At 51.1% G+C, this 14,041-nt stretch overlaps 1 protein-coding gene across 18 annotated transcripts in view; it reads left to right on the top strand.

The window, feature by feature from the left end:
• The window catches only part of PLEKHA6 (pleckstrin homology domain containing A6), a 145,992-nt gene that overhangs the window by 97,028 nt on the left and 34,923 nt on the right, over positions 1-14,041 (top strand). For all 18 annotated transcript variants that reach the window (XM_084790530.1, XM_084790533.1, XM_084790525.1 and 15 more), the window contains 5 exons: positions 211-291; positions 1,468-1,582; positions 6,247-6,351; positions 8,046-8,118; positions 11,531-11,631. In XM_084790530.1, the coding sequence (XP_084646656.1) occupies positions 211-291; positions 1,468-1,582; positions 6,247-6,351; positions 8,046-8,118; positions 11,531-11,631 (475 nt within the window). The remainder of the gene's footprint in view (positions 1-210; positions 292-1,467; positions 1,583-6,246; positions 6,352-8,045; positions 8,119-11,530; positions 11,632-14,041) is intronic.

Genomic DNA, 14,041 nt, shown 5'->3' with positions numbered 1-14,041 from the left:
ATTCAGGGAAAGGTTGCTAGGTTTTATATCCACCTCCTCCAGCCCCACCCACCTGCATCTTCCTGTACTGTAGCCCTGCCATTTCCCTGCCCCTAATGGTGCTGCTGGTGGAACAGAGCCACAGCTCCTCCCATGGCCTGCCATCCTTTGGCTTGTGACTCTGCCCTTCCACAGCTGATGGCAGCTCTCTCTCCTCTTTGTCCTCTACAGCCACAATGAACGACGCAACACATTTCGACACCCAGTGACTGGCCAGATCCCAGAGGAGAACAAAAAGTTTGACTTGAAAACGTAAGCTCCCCTCTGCTTGCTTCCCATCCTTTGCCACTACTCTCCTGCTGCTGTTGTGTGTAGGTGGGTCCAGGGAGGAAGGAGGGGGTATTTGGGGTCCTCAGCATCTCTGGCCACATCACCCACTGTTCCCGAGTTCTGGCAGAGAGCAGGTTGCTGTCCCCCATAGGTTAAGCTGAAGGAATAAAAGCCTGCTCTCAGGTTGGGACAGCACCTGGGGGCTCCTGAAGGTAGCCCAGGGGGATGGGGTGTAATCCAGAGAGCTGAATGTTCATGTACCCCTGCCTCTCTGAAAATGGGGGAAGGTAACACATGGACCACTGAGCTATTGCACCTTCGATCAGTGATCTCCACCCCCCCCCGGCCCCCCACCCCACACACCCAGGATCAAATACATAGCTTTAAGTATGCCATTGAGCCTTTAACCTAAAAAGCCACAGGCCTGGTGGTACATGGCTGTCATCCCAGCTTCTTGGGAGCCTGAGGCTTGAGGCTCTTGATTTCAAGGCCAGCCTGGGATGTACAGGGAGACCCTGTCTCAGAGTAAGATAAGGTAAAGACTAACAAGTAGCCTATTATCTGAGTCTAAATTTTTTGTTTGTTTGTTTGTTTTTTCAAGACAGAGTCTCTCTGTGTAGCCTTCGCTGTCTTGGACTCACTTTGTAGACCATGCTTGCCTCGAACTCACAGCGATCCACCTGCCTCTGCCTCCCGAGTGCTGGGATTAAAGGCATGTGCCACCATGCCCGGCTTGAGTCTAGATTTTTAAACATACACAAACAGGAGAAAGCTATGTGAAGTGTCACACACTTATGATCCCAGAATTTGATAAGCAGAGGCAGGAAGATCAGGGGTTAAAGAGCATCCTCTGCTATGTAGTGAATTTGAGGCCAGTCTGGGCAATGTAAGACCCCCCCCTCCCCTGTCTTTAAACAAACAAACAAACAAGAAAATAAAAACAAAATAAGCCAAAGCCATAAATGATCAGAGAAGAAAAGGGAGAATATGCCAGAGGAAGCAAAGGAGCCCCTGAGATGCCTTCTGAACTGCACCCCAGGCTGGGACTTTGTGCTGGTGCTGGGACCGTGGGGACAGGGCAGGGGCAGGGCTGGGGATGGTACTTTTTGTTACTTCTTGGCTCTGACTAGCTCCCTTCTTTTGCTGATCTGCATTCAGATCGACCTTGGACATGTCCAACAAATCAGGTGGGAAACGGTCTGCTACCATCAACAGCGACATAGCCAACCACAACATGGTGTCAGAGGTCCCTCCTGAGCGGCCCAACATCCGGGTAAGTCCAGCCCTTGCTGTCAAGCAGGAGATGTTTTCAGTTAAGGGGATCTCGAGAACTTTAGGAACATCCTTGCAGGTCAGAGCATAGCAACAGACTCCAGTGAGCAGGCAAGGTGGTCCAGGAACCCAGCGCAGAGTGGAAGGGAAGAAAGCTCAGGCAAGCACCTTACAGAGGATGAGGCATCACACAGGGGGTTCCTTACCTCAGCCTTATTAGTGTTTGAGACTGAATAACACTTTGTGGGTAGGGGATTCCAGCGGTGTAGGCTGTAGCATCCTGACCTCTGCCTGACAGAGGCCAATAGAACCTCCTCTCCTGTTGTCAGGGCCAAAAATGTTTGCAGATGTTGTCAGTGTCCTCTGGGGACAAAAGTCCCCCACTGTCCTAAGAGGACAGCAAAAGACTCTCCCATGAAAGATGAAGTGATGGGGGAAGTCAACACGGGAGGAGGAGGAAAGGAAGCCCTGAGAGGGTGAAGTCATCCAAGAGAAGGGAGTGGAATGTGTCCCTCAGGCTCAGTGACAGTATGGAACTTAGAGACTTTGACAAGCAGTTTGAGACCGATTGATGAGCACAGAAGAGTGAGAGGGGGCGGGAGAGATGTAGCAACAGCAAACAGGCGAAAGTGCTGAGAGAGAAGCCACAAACCGCAGTGTGTTCAGCCAGGAGGGCACCCTCCAAACACCAGCGCATGTTTCTGTATGTGTACTAACAATGCTGCATTGCAAACACAGTTGTGCAAGCTGCAGAACCTGAAAAATATATGACTTATGTAAAGCATACAAAGTGAGGAGCAGGGCCGTGTATTTATAGACATATCCGCAGCACAAGTGTCTAACCACAGACAGGAGACCGATTTTTGGGTCAGTGGCTGCCTTTAGGGAAGAGAAAGGTAACAAGACAGAGAGAGTCTCAGAGGGAGGCTTGACCCCACTTGCCTTTTCTTATTAGGGTAAAAAAAAAAAACAACAGAAAGGAATCACTGGCACGGCAGTCTCTGCTTGAAATAGTTCAGAAAGGTGTTTTTAGTTTTTGTGCGTGAGGGAGAATTGTGCATGGGGGTACATGCAAACAGTGGGAGGGCGCATGTGTCTGTGGGCCCTAGAGGTGTCCAGTGTCGACTTCATATGCTTTTTCAAACCTTATTTTTATTTATCTATCATCTTTTTTTGTTTTTCTGAGACAAGGTTTCTCTGTATAGCCCTGGCTGTCCTGGATCTTGCTCTGTAGACCAGGCTAGCCTCGAACTCAGATAGATCCACCTTCCCTTGCCTCCTGAGTGGAGGGATTAAAGATGTGCACCACCACACCTGGCTCAAACTTTAGTTTTTTTTTTTTTTCCTAGACAGGGTTTCTTTGCATAGCCCTGGTTGTCTTGGACTCATTTTGTAGACCAGACTGGCTTCAAACTCACAGAGATCTGCCTGTCTCTGTCTCCCAAATTCTGGGATTAAAAGCCTGTGCTACCTACCATGCCTGTCTCAACCTTAATTTTTATTTTGTTATTTATTGATTTTTTGAGACAGGGTTTCTCTGTGTAGCCTTGACTGTCCTGAACTTGCTTTGTAGACCAGGCTGGCCTTGAACTCAAAGCAATCCTCATCTCTTTGCCTCCCAAATGCTGGGATTAAAGGTGTGCACTACCACAGCCCAGCTCAAACCTTAATTTTTAAGACAGGGTCTTTCACTGAACTTGGAATTCACTGAAGCCCCAGGGACCTTCCTGTTCCTTTCTCTCTAGTGCTGAGATTACACGCTCACCCTGCAGCACCCATAATACACACACACACACACACACACACACACACACACACACACACATTCACACACACACATATATAATATATATTTAATTATATGCCCATGTCTGTGTGGACACACACATGCGCGCGCGCGTGCAAGGAGGGTACTCGGGAAGGTTTTGTAGTGTAGCAGAGGCTGTGCTGGACTTCAAAGGATAAGTCTGGAGCTGGTGGAAGAGAGAGGATGTGTTCACACATGAGGGAGTGAGGCTCAGGAAAATGGGGATGAGGCAGAGACAGGGCCTGTGTGCTAACACAGCAGAAAGCAGGTCATAGGCCCAGCCAGATACTGCAGACCTGCTCTTCTGTGCCGTGCGGAGAAATTTCAGTTCTCCTCCGTGATGAACACTGCTGAGAAAGTCAAATGGTTTTTTAAAACAAGATTCGGATGTACATGCATTTTGACGTGTGTGTGTGTGTGTGTGTGTGTGTGTGTGTGTGTGTGTGTGCGCGCGCGCATGCATGTGTGTGTGTGATATGGCAAGACCAAAAGAAGGACTTCAGGAAGCATGCTGGTATTACCCATTGTGTTAGACTGGCCAAGGCCTGAATAGCCTCAGTTAAGTTAATGGCGCTGTAAGAGCCAGTCCAGAAAGAAGGGCGTGTACAGAAGACTTCTCAGTTACTTTCTCATTGTGTGATAATACCCGATAGAAACAATGTAGGGAAGGAAAGGTTTTGGCTCACAGTTTCAGAGGGTCTCACTCCGTCATGCTAGGGAAGGCATGACAGAGTGACAGGAGTGCATGGCAGAGGCTGGTCGCATCATACAGTCCAAGAAGCAGAGAGAAGGGCAGGAGCTGAGGCCAAGCAGACCCTTCAAAGCCCACTTTGTACACGTGACCTACCCCCACCAGCTAGACCCCACCTCATCAGGGCTCCACAGCCTTCCAGAAGAGTACCGCCAACTGGGGAGTTTAGGATATGAGCCTATAGGGGATATTTCACATCCAAACCGTACGGGGGGGGGAGGGGGGGTTGGAATCTGTGGAGAGAAAAAAAGGTAGCTTAATCTGTAAGAGAAGATGGGTCTTACACTTGAGAGGCAACGAGGGCTGCAGGAAGGTTTAAGGTGTGTGGGAGTTTAAGAGAGATGCTTTCAGATGGAGCATCCTGGCCGAGGAGAAGCAGCCAAGGAGGATATCTTGAAGGTAGATGGCGCGTGTGCGTGTGTGTGTGTGTGTGTGTGTGTGTGTGTGTGTGTGCGCGCGCGCGCGCGCGCATGTGCGCTCGTGCTAGGGATGGAAATCAGGTGCTCTGTGTATCTGGTTGAGAGCAAGTGCTTTACTACTGAGCCGCACCCCTGCCTCTTAAAGGAGATAGTCACGGGGCAGCGCCTGAGGAGACTGCAGATCAGAAGCATGTTCCTTGGTAAGGAGAGTGATGCTTCTTTCAAAGGCAAAGGTGGCAGTAAGGCAGCCATTTTCTAGGTGAAAGGGTATGACACTGAGGAAGCGCCTGCCCCGATAGCTGCCCCGGAGGAAAGGACTGGAGGGTGGGAGGAGTTGGGAAGCTGGTGTGAAGGGCCAGTGGGAGTTGCTGTTCCACACTGGGAACTGGACGTGTGCGTATGAGCCCCACCCACCCCCTTCAGCAGTGCTGTAGTGCCTGAGAGTTCAGAAAAGACATGAGTGATTTGATTAATTTGGAATATTGGCCTTCCAAAAACATGAAGTGGAAAGCCAGCCTGTTTGTGTGGGTTTTTTTTTTTTTTGAGTCTTTGTTTAAAGGAAAATAAACTAGGAAGCAGTGTGGGTTGAGCAAAGAGGGAAGGATTGAGGAACCGAGGCCCTGACTGAGTGGAAAGGCAGGTAGAGTTGAGGAGTGGGGGGGGAAGTCCTCAGGTGGTGGTGGTGCACGTCTTTAATCTCAGCACTTAGAAGGCAGAGGCAGGCAGATCTCTGTGAGTTCGAGGCCAGCCTGGTCTATACAGTGAGTTCCAGGACATCCAAGGCTACATGGAGAAAACCTTGTCTCACAAAACCAAAAAGGATATTGAATGGACCGTCCTCTGAGTAGTGAGATTTCCCATGGTGACTGCAAGTCTCCTGGTGAAGAGGATGCCTAAACACCAAAACCCTTGGACAAAGCAAAACAGCAAACAAACAAAACCCAAACCAGTCTGCTGACGGCGACAGCCGGCAGCGAGGAGGAGTGTTAGGGGAAGGGTCAGCAGCGGTCTCATGGAAGACAGACTGTTGTGGGTAAGGAGCAGGGGCTGCTGTCTACCCTCCCAGCTTTGTGGAGTCTCTGGTGTGAGTCAGGAGCAGAACACAGGGAGTATGATGGAGGGAGGCGGTGCAGGGAGCAGCAGTCACGTGCATGCCAGAAGCCCTAAGACAGTAGTGGTGGGGTGGGCGGGGCTGGGGGGGTGGGGAGAGAAAGAAAAAAACAATCTGGGGCCTGGTGGGTGCTCAGAGTGGGGGAGGCACTTTTACTGCCAAGCCCGATGACCACGTGTTGGAAGGAGAGGACACACCGCAGATCATTTTCTAATTTCTACACCCTCCCCGTGACATGCACGTGCCCTCCGCCTCCAAGTAAATAAATACAAAAAAGAAATCGGAAGAAGAAATTCTCGGATCTCCTTTAATATTTCCTCCCAAAAGAAAAGAAAAGAAAAGGAAGAAGCCATGACACAGCTAGTATGTTGAGACCCATGTTTGAGATCAGAAGAGTCAAGAGTTAAAAGGCCAGGCCTTTGAGTTAGTAGAGAATCAAAGCTTCGCAGCCAGGCCTCTTCCTGGAAGGGCACGCGGGCCCCGCCCACTGGAGAGCCCAGCAGGGGCAGCTCCCTGGCTGGCAGAGCTGTATGTTGAGGAGGAGAGTTCTGGCTAACTGCTGTCTTTGCCTCCCCAGGCAACCCGAACTTCCCGAAAAGCCATTGCCTTCGGTAAACGCTCACACTCCATGAAGCGAAACCCCAGTGCACCTGTCACCAAGGCAGGCTGGCTCTTCAAACAGGTGAGGCCACCCTGCCATGTTGCCTGCTGTAACCACGCCGTTCTCCATAGCACTGTGACTCTTCTGTACTCATGGCAGCCCATACGCTCTTTGCTATATTTTCCTGCTGTCTTGGAATGTCTCCCAAGGGTGTAAATGTTCAGAGAAACTGAACAACAGCCTGGCGGTTTTGACGCACGCCTTTTATCCCGGCACTGGGGAGACAGAGGCAGGGGGATCTCTGTGAGTTCAAGGCAAGCCTTGGTCTACAGAGTGAGTCCAGGACAGCCAGGGCCACACAGAGGAACCCTGTCTCAAGGAAAAAGAAAGAAAGAAATAGAAAGAAAGAAAAAGAGCCAGGCGTGATGGCGCACGCCTTTAATCCCAGCACTCGGGAGGCAGGCTGTCGCGAGCAGAGAGTTTACACTCAGAATCCGGAACAAAAGAGGCAGGCCAAGAGCAAGTGGTACGATTTAGCAAGAGAGGTTTATTAGCAATACAAAGGCAACTACAACAAAGGGCGGCGGCTAAGGCTCCAAGGCCAAGCCACCAATACCATTCCGTTATACTCTTAAAACTATCCTAAAACTATCTTAATTCTAATAGGAGTAGCATTTAGCATCTTATAATATCAATGTTCTGGGAGCTTATGCCATTAGGGTATACGACCTGATATCGCGAAGTTCTGCCGAACAGGTTCGCTGCTGCGACTTGAATCAGTTCTCGGGTTGTTATTGACAGCATGTCTGTCTGCTCCGTCCGGGGGGGAGCGCCCCGTTGGCTGGCAGCATTTCAGGTGATCATGGTGGCAGCGAGAGAGAGAGCTAGCGAGCGAAGAGAGCTGGCTGCTTCTTCTCAGGGTTTTTATACTTACTTTAGCCTTACCCTCTCTAATTCACACATCTAGCTTTCTGCGGCACTCTTATCACCAACTTGCAGTCGTGGCTGCTCCTAGGTCAGAACTTACTATTAAGGTTTTATCTATCACTCACACATCTGGTCAGACGTCAGCTTTTTGGGCTGTCAGCTATTTTCTACCTGGGCTTTGAAACAAGCCCTGACATGTAGCTGCTTCCTACACTGGGCTTTGAAACAAGCCCTGACATGTTTATTACACAGAGGCAGGCGGATCACTGTGAGTTCGAGGCCAGCCTGGAAGGCTACACAGAGGAACCCTGCCTCGAACCCTGCCCCCCCTCAAAAAAGCAAGCAAGCAAGAAAGAGGGATGGAAGGAGGGAGGGAGGGAAGGAAGGAAGGAAAGAAAGAAGAAAAGCTTCTCACAGTTAACTAGTGTCAAATTTGGGGATCTAAAATGAGATTCCTGATGGGCAAATGCAATGACTCGGAAATGCCATGTCACTAATCCCACCACAGTGACTCTCTGCACATCCTCTTGCTGTGTGGGGGTGGGGTGGCTTCAAGTCCTGGGTTTAGCAACTTTTACTGGATGAACACTGCTGTGTGTTCTTGCCACTCACTCTGGGGGGTACCTCTTGCCCCCTTTACCTTCCTCAGGGGAGGCCCAGAGAGTCAGAATGACAGAACTGGAAAGGCACAGACAATCTCAAGGGAGCTGCTGCCACGTGCTAGTGGTGGTGCTGCAGCTCGCGCCAGGATGTCCTTGTATCTAGCGCAGCGCTCTCTGACTGCATCTGCCTCCCGCTTCCACACCCGCCTCATGGCCCTCCCGTCTGTCTCTCTGTGTGTCCTGCAGGCCAGCTCCGGGGTAAAGCAGTGGAACAAACGCTGGTTTGTCCTGGTGGACCGCTGCCTCTTTTACTACAAAGGTGAGTTTACCACAGCACTGTCAGGGTAGAGGAAACCAGGAACTAGTCTGTTTCATCCTGTCTTGCGGTTGGGCTCTGTTTTTGGAAGGTCACTGGCAGGTTAAGTCTCTGCAGGCAGGCTCCCTTCCCTTCGGCAGTAGGGTGTGGTAAGGGGGGGGGACATCAAAGCCCAGTCTCAGATTTCTTCACTTGGTTCCGGTCATCAATGCTTATCTGGGAGGCAACAGCTCTGGGTCCCAAGTGATGGTACAGCAGGTGAACAGGGCAGACATTTGCATGGTGAGGTTTCTGGGTAAGGGGAGGTAAGGACAGGGAGGAGGAGGAGGAAGGAGAGGAGGAGGAGGAGGAGGAGGAGGCCACTAGTTACTGCTTGGAAGTCACCTCCTAGTGGAGGCTGGTGTTGATTTTCCTCCTGGCCCAGCAGAATAAATATGCAAGCTGATCTGGAATATACGATTTTTTTTTTCACCATTTTGTTTACTGTCAAGTCCACAGCACTAAAAGCTGTTCAGCAGGGCAGATGTTCAGGCAATGCTGGGTAAACAGATAGCCCTGACCTCTCCCCTTCCTGTCACCCCCACATTCACGTGTCCCAATGTAAGAGGGCAAAGATCTGATGAACACTGTTGTAGCCTCCTCTACTAAGAGGTTAATTTTTGTTTGTTGGTTGCTTTTTTTTTTTTTTTTTTTAGACAGTGTTTCTCTGGGTGTATCCTTGGCTGTCCTGGACTCGCTTTGTAGATCAGGCTGGCCTCCAACTCACAGAGATCTGCCTCTGCCTCCCTGAGTGCTGGGATTACAGCTCTGTGCCACCATGCCCGGCTCAGGTGGTTATTCTAAAACGTACACAGCAACACAGGCCATCGGGAGCACAGAGGACCCAAGCAAGAACTGATGACAGTAATGGTGACGTCATATCAGGCTGCTGCAGTGGGAGGGGGTGGGCAGGAGGGATGAGGAGAGAATGGTTGAGATGCTCTCGAAGCGAGAAAGCCTATGTGCTTCGCTTATCCTCAGTGATGAAGCCCTAGTTTCCTCCAGCCTCCTGGGAGCAGTGTGGTGAATCATTAACTTTGACGAACACAGGTCGGATGGGCTCACCCCTCTGCCCTGGAACTGATCTTCCTGAGTTATAGCAAAACAGAAGTTATGGAGACAGGGACAGGGGCAGAGGACAGTCTGGAACTAAGGAACAGCACAGTTCCCTGCCCTAGAAGCAGCATCAGAAAGGACTGAGGGAGGAGCCAGGGTCCCTGCAGAGAAGAGCAAGGCATACAGAAGGGTGCTCAAGAGCCAAAGAGGGATGGCCTCAGCATGCCCTGTGCTAATCTGTATTCTGTGACTGAGTAATTGATAAATAAAAGAGGTTTAGCCGGGCGTGGTGGCAGCACGAGGGAGGCAGAGGCAGCAGGCGGATCGCTGTGAGTTTGAGGCCAGCCTGGTCTCCACAGTGAGTCCAGGACAGCCAAGGCTACACAGAGAAACCCTGTCTCGAAAAACAAAAACAAACACAAAACAGAAAGAAAGAAAGGAAGGAAGGAAGGAAGGAAGGAAGGAAGGAAGGAAGGAAGTTTATTTCAGCCTTCCCATCTGGAGGCTAAGCGGTCTGGCAGCCTGGTACCAGCATCTGTTTTGCTGGGGGGCATTTGCACTGCTTTTGCTTGGGTCAGAAGTAGAAGGGCAAGTCGGGACATGTGGAAAAACACAAAGCAGCTTCACTTTGCAACACCCTGCTCTGGAGGAGGAGCCCAGGCCAGGATGGGCATGTCATCTGGGCATACCTTTAATCCCAGCAGTTGGGAAGCAGAGGCAGGTGGATCTCTGTGAGTTCAAGGCCAGCGCGGTCCCTGGGACAGCTAAGGATACATAGTGAGACCTTGATTCAAAACAAAACAAGAAAGATGGGCATACCTTCCCCATAAAGATCTCAGAATGGTTATGTGGGAGTCAGATTTCCACATGACGGAGGGCTGGGACCAAATGGCCGTACCCAAACTGTAGCAGTGTCTGAACCAATACTCAGCCGTCTGAATGAAGACGGCTTCCGTTTCCCCAGAGACAGCCCTGGGGTTTAACCCAAGGTCCTTTTCTCTAGCTTTCCTGTTTCCCATGGTACTATGAAAAGGATTAGGCAGAGAAACAAACAAGCAAACAAAAAACAGACCTACTATCCGATGAGTGTGACCAGAGAAGTGTATAGTAGAAAGACGATGACCTTCTGTATGGAAAACACCTGGGTGGTTTTCAGAGATTACTTCCCAGGAAACAAGCAGAAATACTGAGGAAGATAGGAAAGGCTTGCCATGTACTCATAGATGTCCCATACCTGTCCCAAGAAATAGCCCCACCTGCCCTGGTCCCCTGTTGACAGCTGGGACCCTGACTAGGCAATCCTTCATGATCCAAGATGAATCGTGTAGTAGCCTGATCTTGAGATGTCCAGCACCACACATCCGTGGGGGATGGCAGGGGGGGCCTGAGTGGTCAAGCAAGGTGCGGTGGCTCCCAGCTGCAGTGCCATCACTGGGGATTCTGAAGCAGGGGAGTCAATAGCCACAAGGCCAGTCCAGGCAACACAGTAAATTCCAGGCCATACAGAGCCCCATCTCAGAATAAACAGACCCAAAGCATTGCCCAAAGGAGCCAGTGTCTGCACCTGGCCCCACCTTCTCTTTGTGTGGTTATTGAGACTGTCCTGCTTATCAACACAGGACAGACAGGATATGGGTAAAGCATGCTGGGGTTGGAGTTAGGCTTCCTGCATTTAAGACTGATTGGGCTTTTTATGGCAAAGGAACCCTGGCAAATCAGTTCATCTCTCAGTTGACAATGGGGTGGGGGGATAGTACAGCCTCTTCATGGGGCGTTTAGGAGTGTTGAATCTAGTAAGGTATTGAACAGGCCTGACACAAAGTGAACACTTGTCTGAAAAGTCATAGGGGACATGGAATAGTCGTTGGTATATTTTTAAAAATTAAATAAATACATTTATTTATTATGTAGATGAAGTTGTGTTCGCTTGTAAACCTGCACACCAGAAGAGGGCACCAGATCTCATTATTGATGTGGTTGCTGGGAATTGAACTCAGGACCTTGGGAAGAGCAACCAGGCCTCTCACCCTCTGAGCCACCTCTCCAGGCCCCTGGTTGTTGATTTTTATTCTCGTATAAGGTTGAAGAGATCCTTGCACTTCTTTCTGTGTCAGCACCATTTGAATACTAGCTCACATGTATGGGCATGTGCAAGCACACACACATATACACATGGAAATGCACATGTACACACACACAGAGGAATGTACACACACAGAGGAATGCACATGCACACACACACACATAGGGAATGCACATGCACACATTCACACGCTCACGCGTGCACACACACACCTTTGCACCTCTGTTTCCCTGACAGATGAGAAGGAGGAGAGCATCCTGGGCAGCATCCCCCTGTTGAGCTTCCGGGTGGCAGCTGTGCAGCCTTCAGACAACATCAGCCGGAAGCATACATTTAAGGTCAGCTGGGCTTCCTCTTCCAGGTGGGAGAAAGACGTGGGGCTGGAGCAGAGCAAAGAGCATGGCCCTCAGGAAGCCCCGTGTGGTGGCAGAGCAGGGAGCAGGTGGTGGCCCCCAGACTTACCTGGGTGGCTGGGAGGCAAAGCAAGGCCGTGCTGGGGCTCGCTCTTCCCCTCTCGGGGGCCCAGTCGGTGAATGGCACAGGCAGGCCAATGGAGCTGTGTCTCTCCAATGCTACATTTCCCCCCAGGAAAGAAAACTGTGTCCTGAGCCCTCTTGGACCTTTTGCCTAAGAGCCTGCCCCTGCCCTCTACAGAGCAGAGCTGCGGTGGGTGGGGTTCTGAGATGTTTTCTGAATAGGGTTTCTTTTACTCTGAGCCCAGGGATATGGAGGCACATCTCCTCCAGGCCAAACTTACCGACATTTTAATCTTTAGAGAATACCAGGAGTTGGATTTTGGTTTAATCTCGAGTTCTGAACTTTCCAGAGCCAGTATTACCCCTGACCCTGCTGTGTTGGGGGGTGGGACCCAGGGCCCTGTGGATGCTAAGGCAAATGTCCTGCCAGGGGCTACACCGCTGGCCATGTAGACAACCATCCGAGAGAACACATGCGCTGGAAAGTGGGACTCGTCTCCTGTTCAGTGTCACTGCCTCAGAACCCCTGGGGGACCTACTCAGCAAAGCCATGCCTGCAGCTGGCTCTTCCTAGGCCAGTATTTTTCCACATTTAAAAATTCATGACCCATTCAAAAACTATAAAAAATCTCATGCCCTTTGTGTTTTGTGATGCAAAGTACTGTAGGCTCCTTTTCAAAATATGAAATAATAATAATAATATAGACTCTGCTTGTCTTAGTATAGCCCCATCCCCCTCCAGTTGAGAATTGCTGTCTAGTATCTTTAAGCCCCAACCACTGTGGCATTAAAAAATGTGACAGAAACTACAGGTCGCACCAGGTTGGTGCCCGAGCTTCCAAGGTTCTTTCTGCCTTGCAGATTCTGGGTAAAAGGTAGACAGCACGCAGGGCCTGCCGGGGCACAAGGAGGGACATATTTGGCGCATAATTAGTTTCCATCCTCCCTGGGTCTCATGTGCCAGAGGTGTGAATAGAAAGAACAAATAATAAAACTCTGGCTCCAGGGAGCTGGGTTCTAGCTGGGGAAATAGGAACAGGCTGTTTACCCAACAAACAGTCCCCGCCGCACAGACACAGTCGCACCCACACACTACCCGCAGCCTGTCTCCCCCTTCCTACCAGACCTGTCAGAGCCATACACTCCAAACTGGAGCTGTGCCGGCTGCAGCATCAGATAAATGTCCTAGCGTGGCCGATGAACACCCTGCCGAGGAGCCTAGAGATCGCCCTGTGCCTGCCAGCCTCTTACTCGCTCTCTCCTCTCTCCCCTAAGTCACGCACTGCCTCTTCATAGGCCCCACGTGATGGCCAAGCTCAGTGGCCTACAAAGGGTTCTGACTGGTGCTATTCAGTGTCCCATCCCCAGGGAAGGGAGGGGAGCCGAGACAGACACACACCAGGATTGTCCTGTCGTGGCCACCAAGCACACGTCTTGGATGGCAGATAATGAGGAGCCAGGAGCTGTCCCTGCCTGGCTGCCGCTGAATGCCTTAGCCTCTTCTGCCCTTCCCTCATGGCTCCAGCTCCTTTCCTATCAGGAACTGGTGCCCCTCCCCGGCACCCCATCAATAGCCCTGTCTTTTCCCAGGCCCTCTGCCTTCTCCTGTCACAAGCACTTGGTCCTGGGTCTGTTTGCTCCTTGTTCTTTGTGGCATGTTTTGTCCCCAGTGTGACTAAGCTCGAGCTCTCTTCCTTGTGACTGGTGCCCCCCAGACAGCAAGCAGCGTACACATGGTGCTCACAGAATGAACAGACTCATTTGCCGATTCCCGCCTGCCCCACAACACACCACCAGCCCTGCCCGGGGCTCCCACGCCACTATACTAACCCTGTGTTCTTGTCCCAGAGGGCTTGCCTGGGCCCTGGGCCCTGCTATTCAGTTGCAAGTCCCAGAAGCCTCCTTGCCCTCTTTACAGCTCCCTTGCTGTCCTTCAGCACGGCCCCTGCCCACCCCTCCTCAGCCCCCCACCCCACAGCTCTGCCTCCTGCTGGGTCCAACCCAAGGGAAAAAGCCTGGGATCCCAGGCCGAGGAAAAGTGAAGGTGGAGACGGAAGTGGGGCACTGTGAAGGGAGTCTCCTGGAGGTTGGGCCAAGAAACACTGGAAGGGTGTAGGCATGATTTGGCTAATGAGAGCCCTAAATTTAGCCAGAGGGGCCTGTCCTTTCTCCTTCAACTCCCATCAACCTATGGATTAGCACCCAAGGGGGCCTAGGCTGGAACAAGACTCCTAGTCACATCTGGAGCCCCCTGTTAGGTGATGTAAACTTT

The sequence above is a fragment of the Acomys minous genome, assembly GCF_964271855.1.
Source record: "Acomys minous genome assembly, chromosome: 1".
In the NCBI taxonomy this organism is placed as follows: Eukaryota; Metazoa; Chordata; class Mammalia; order Rodentia; family Muridae; genus Acomys; species Acomys minous.
Note: the sequence above shows the minus strand (reverse complement) of the source record. Positions and strands in the feature narration are given on the sequence as shown.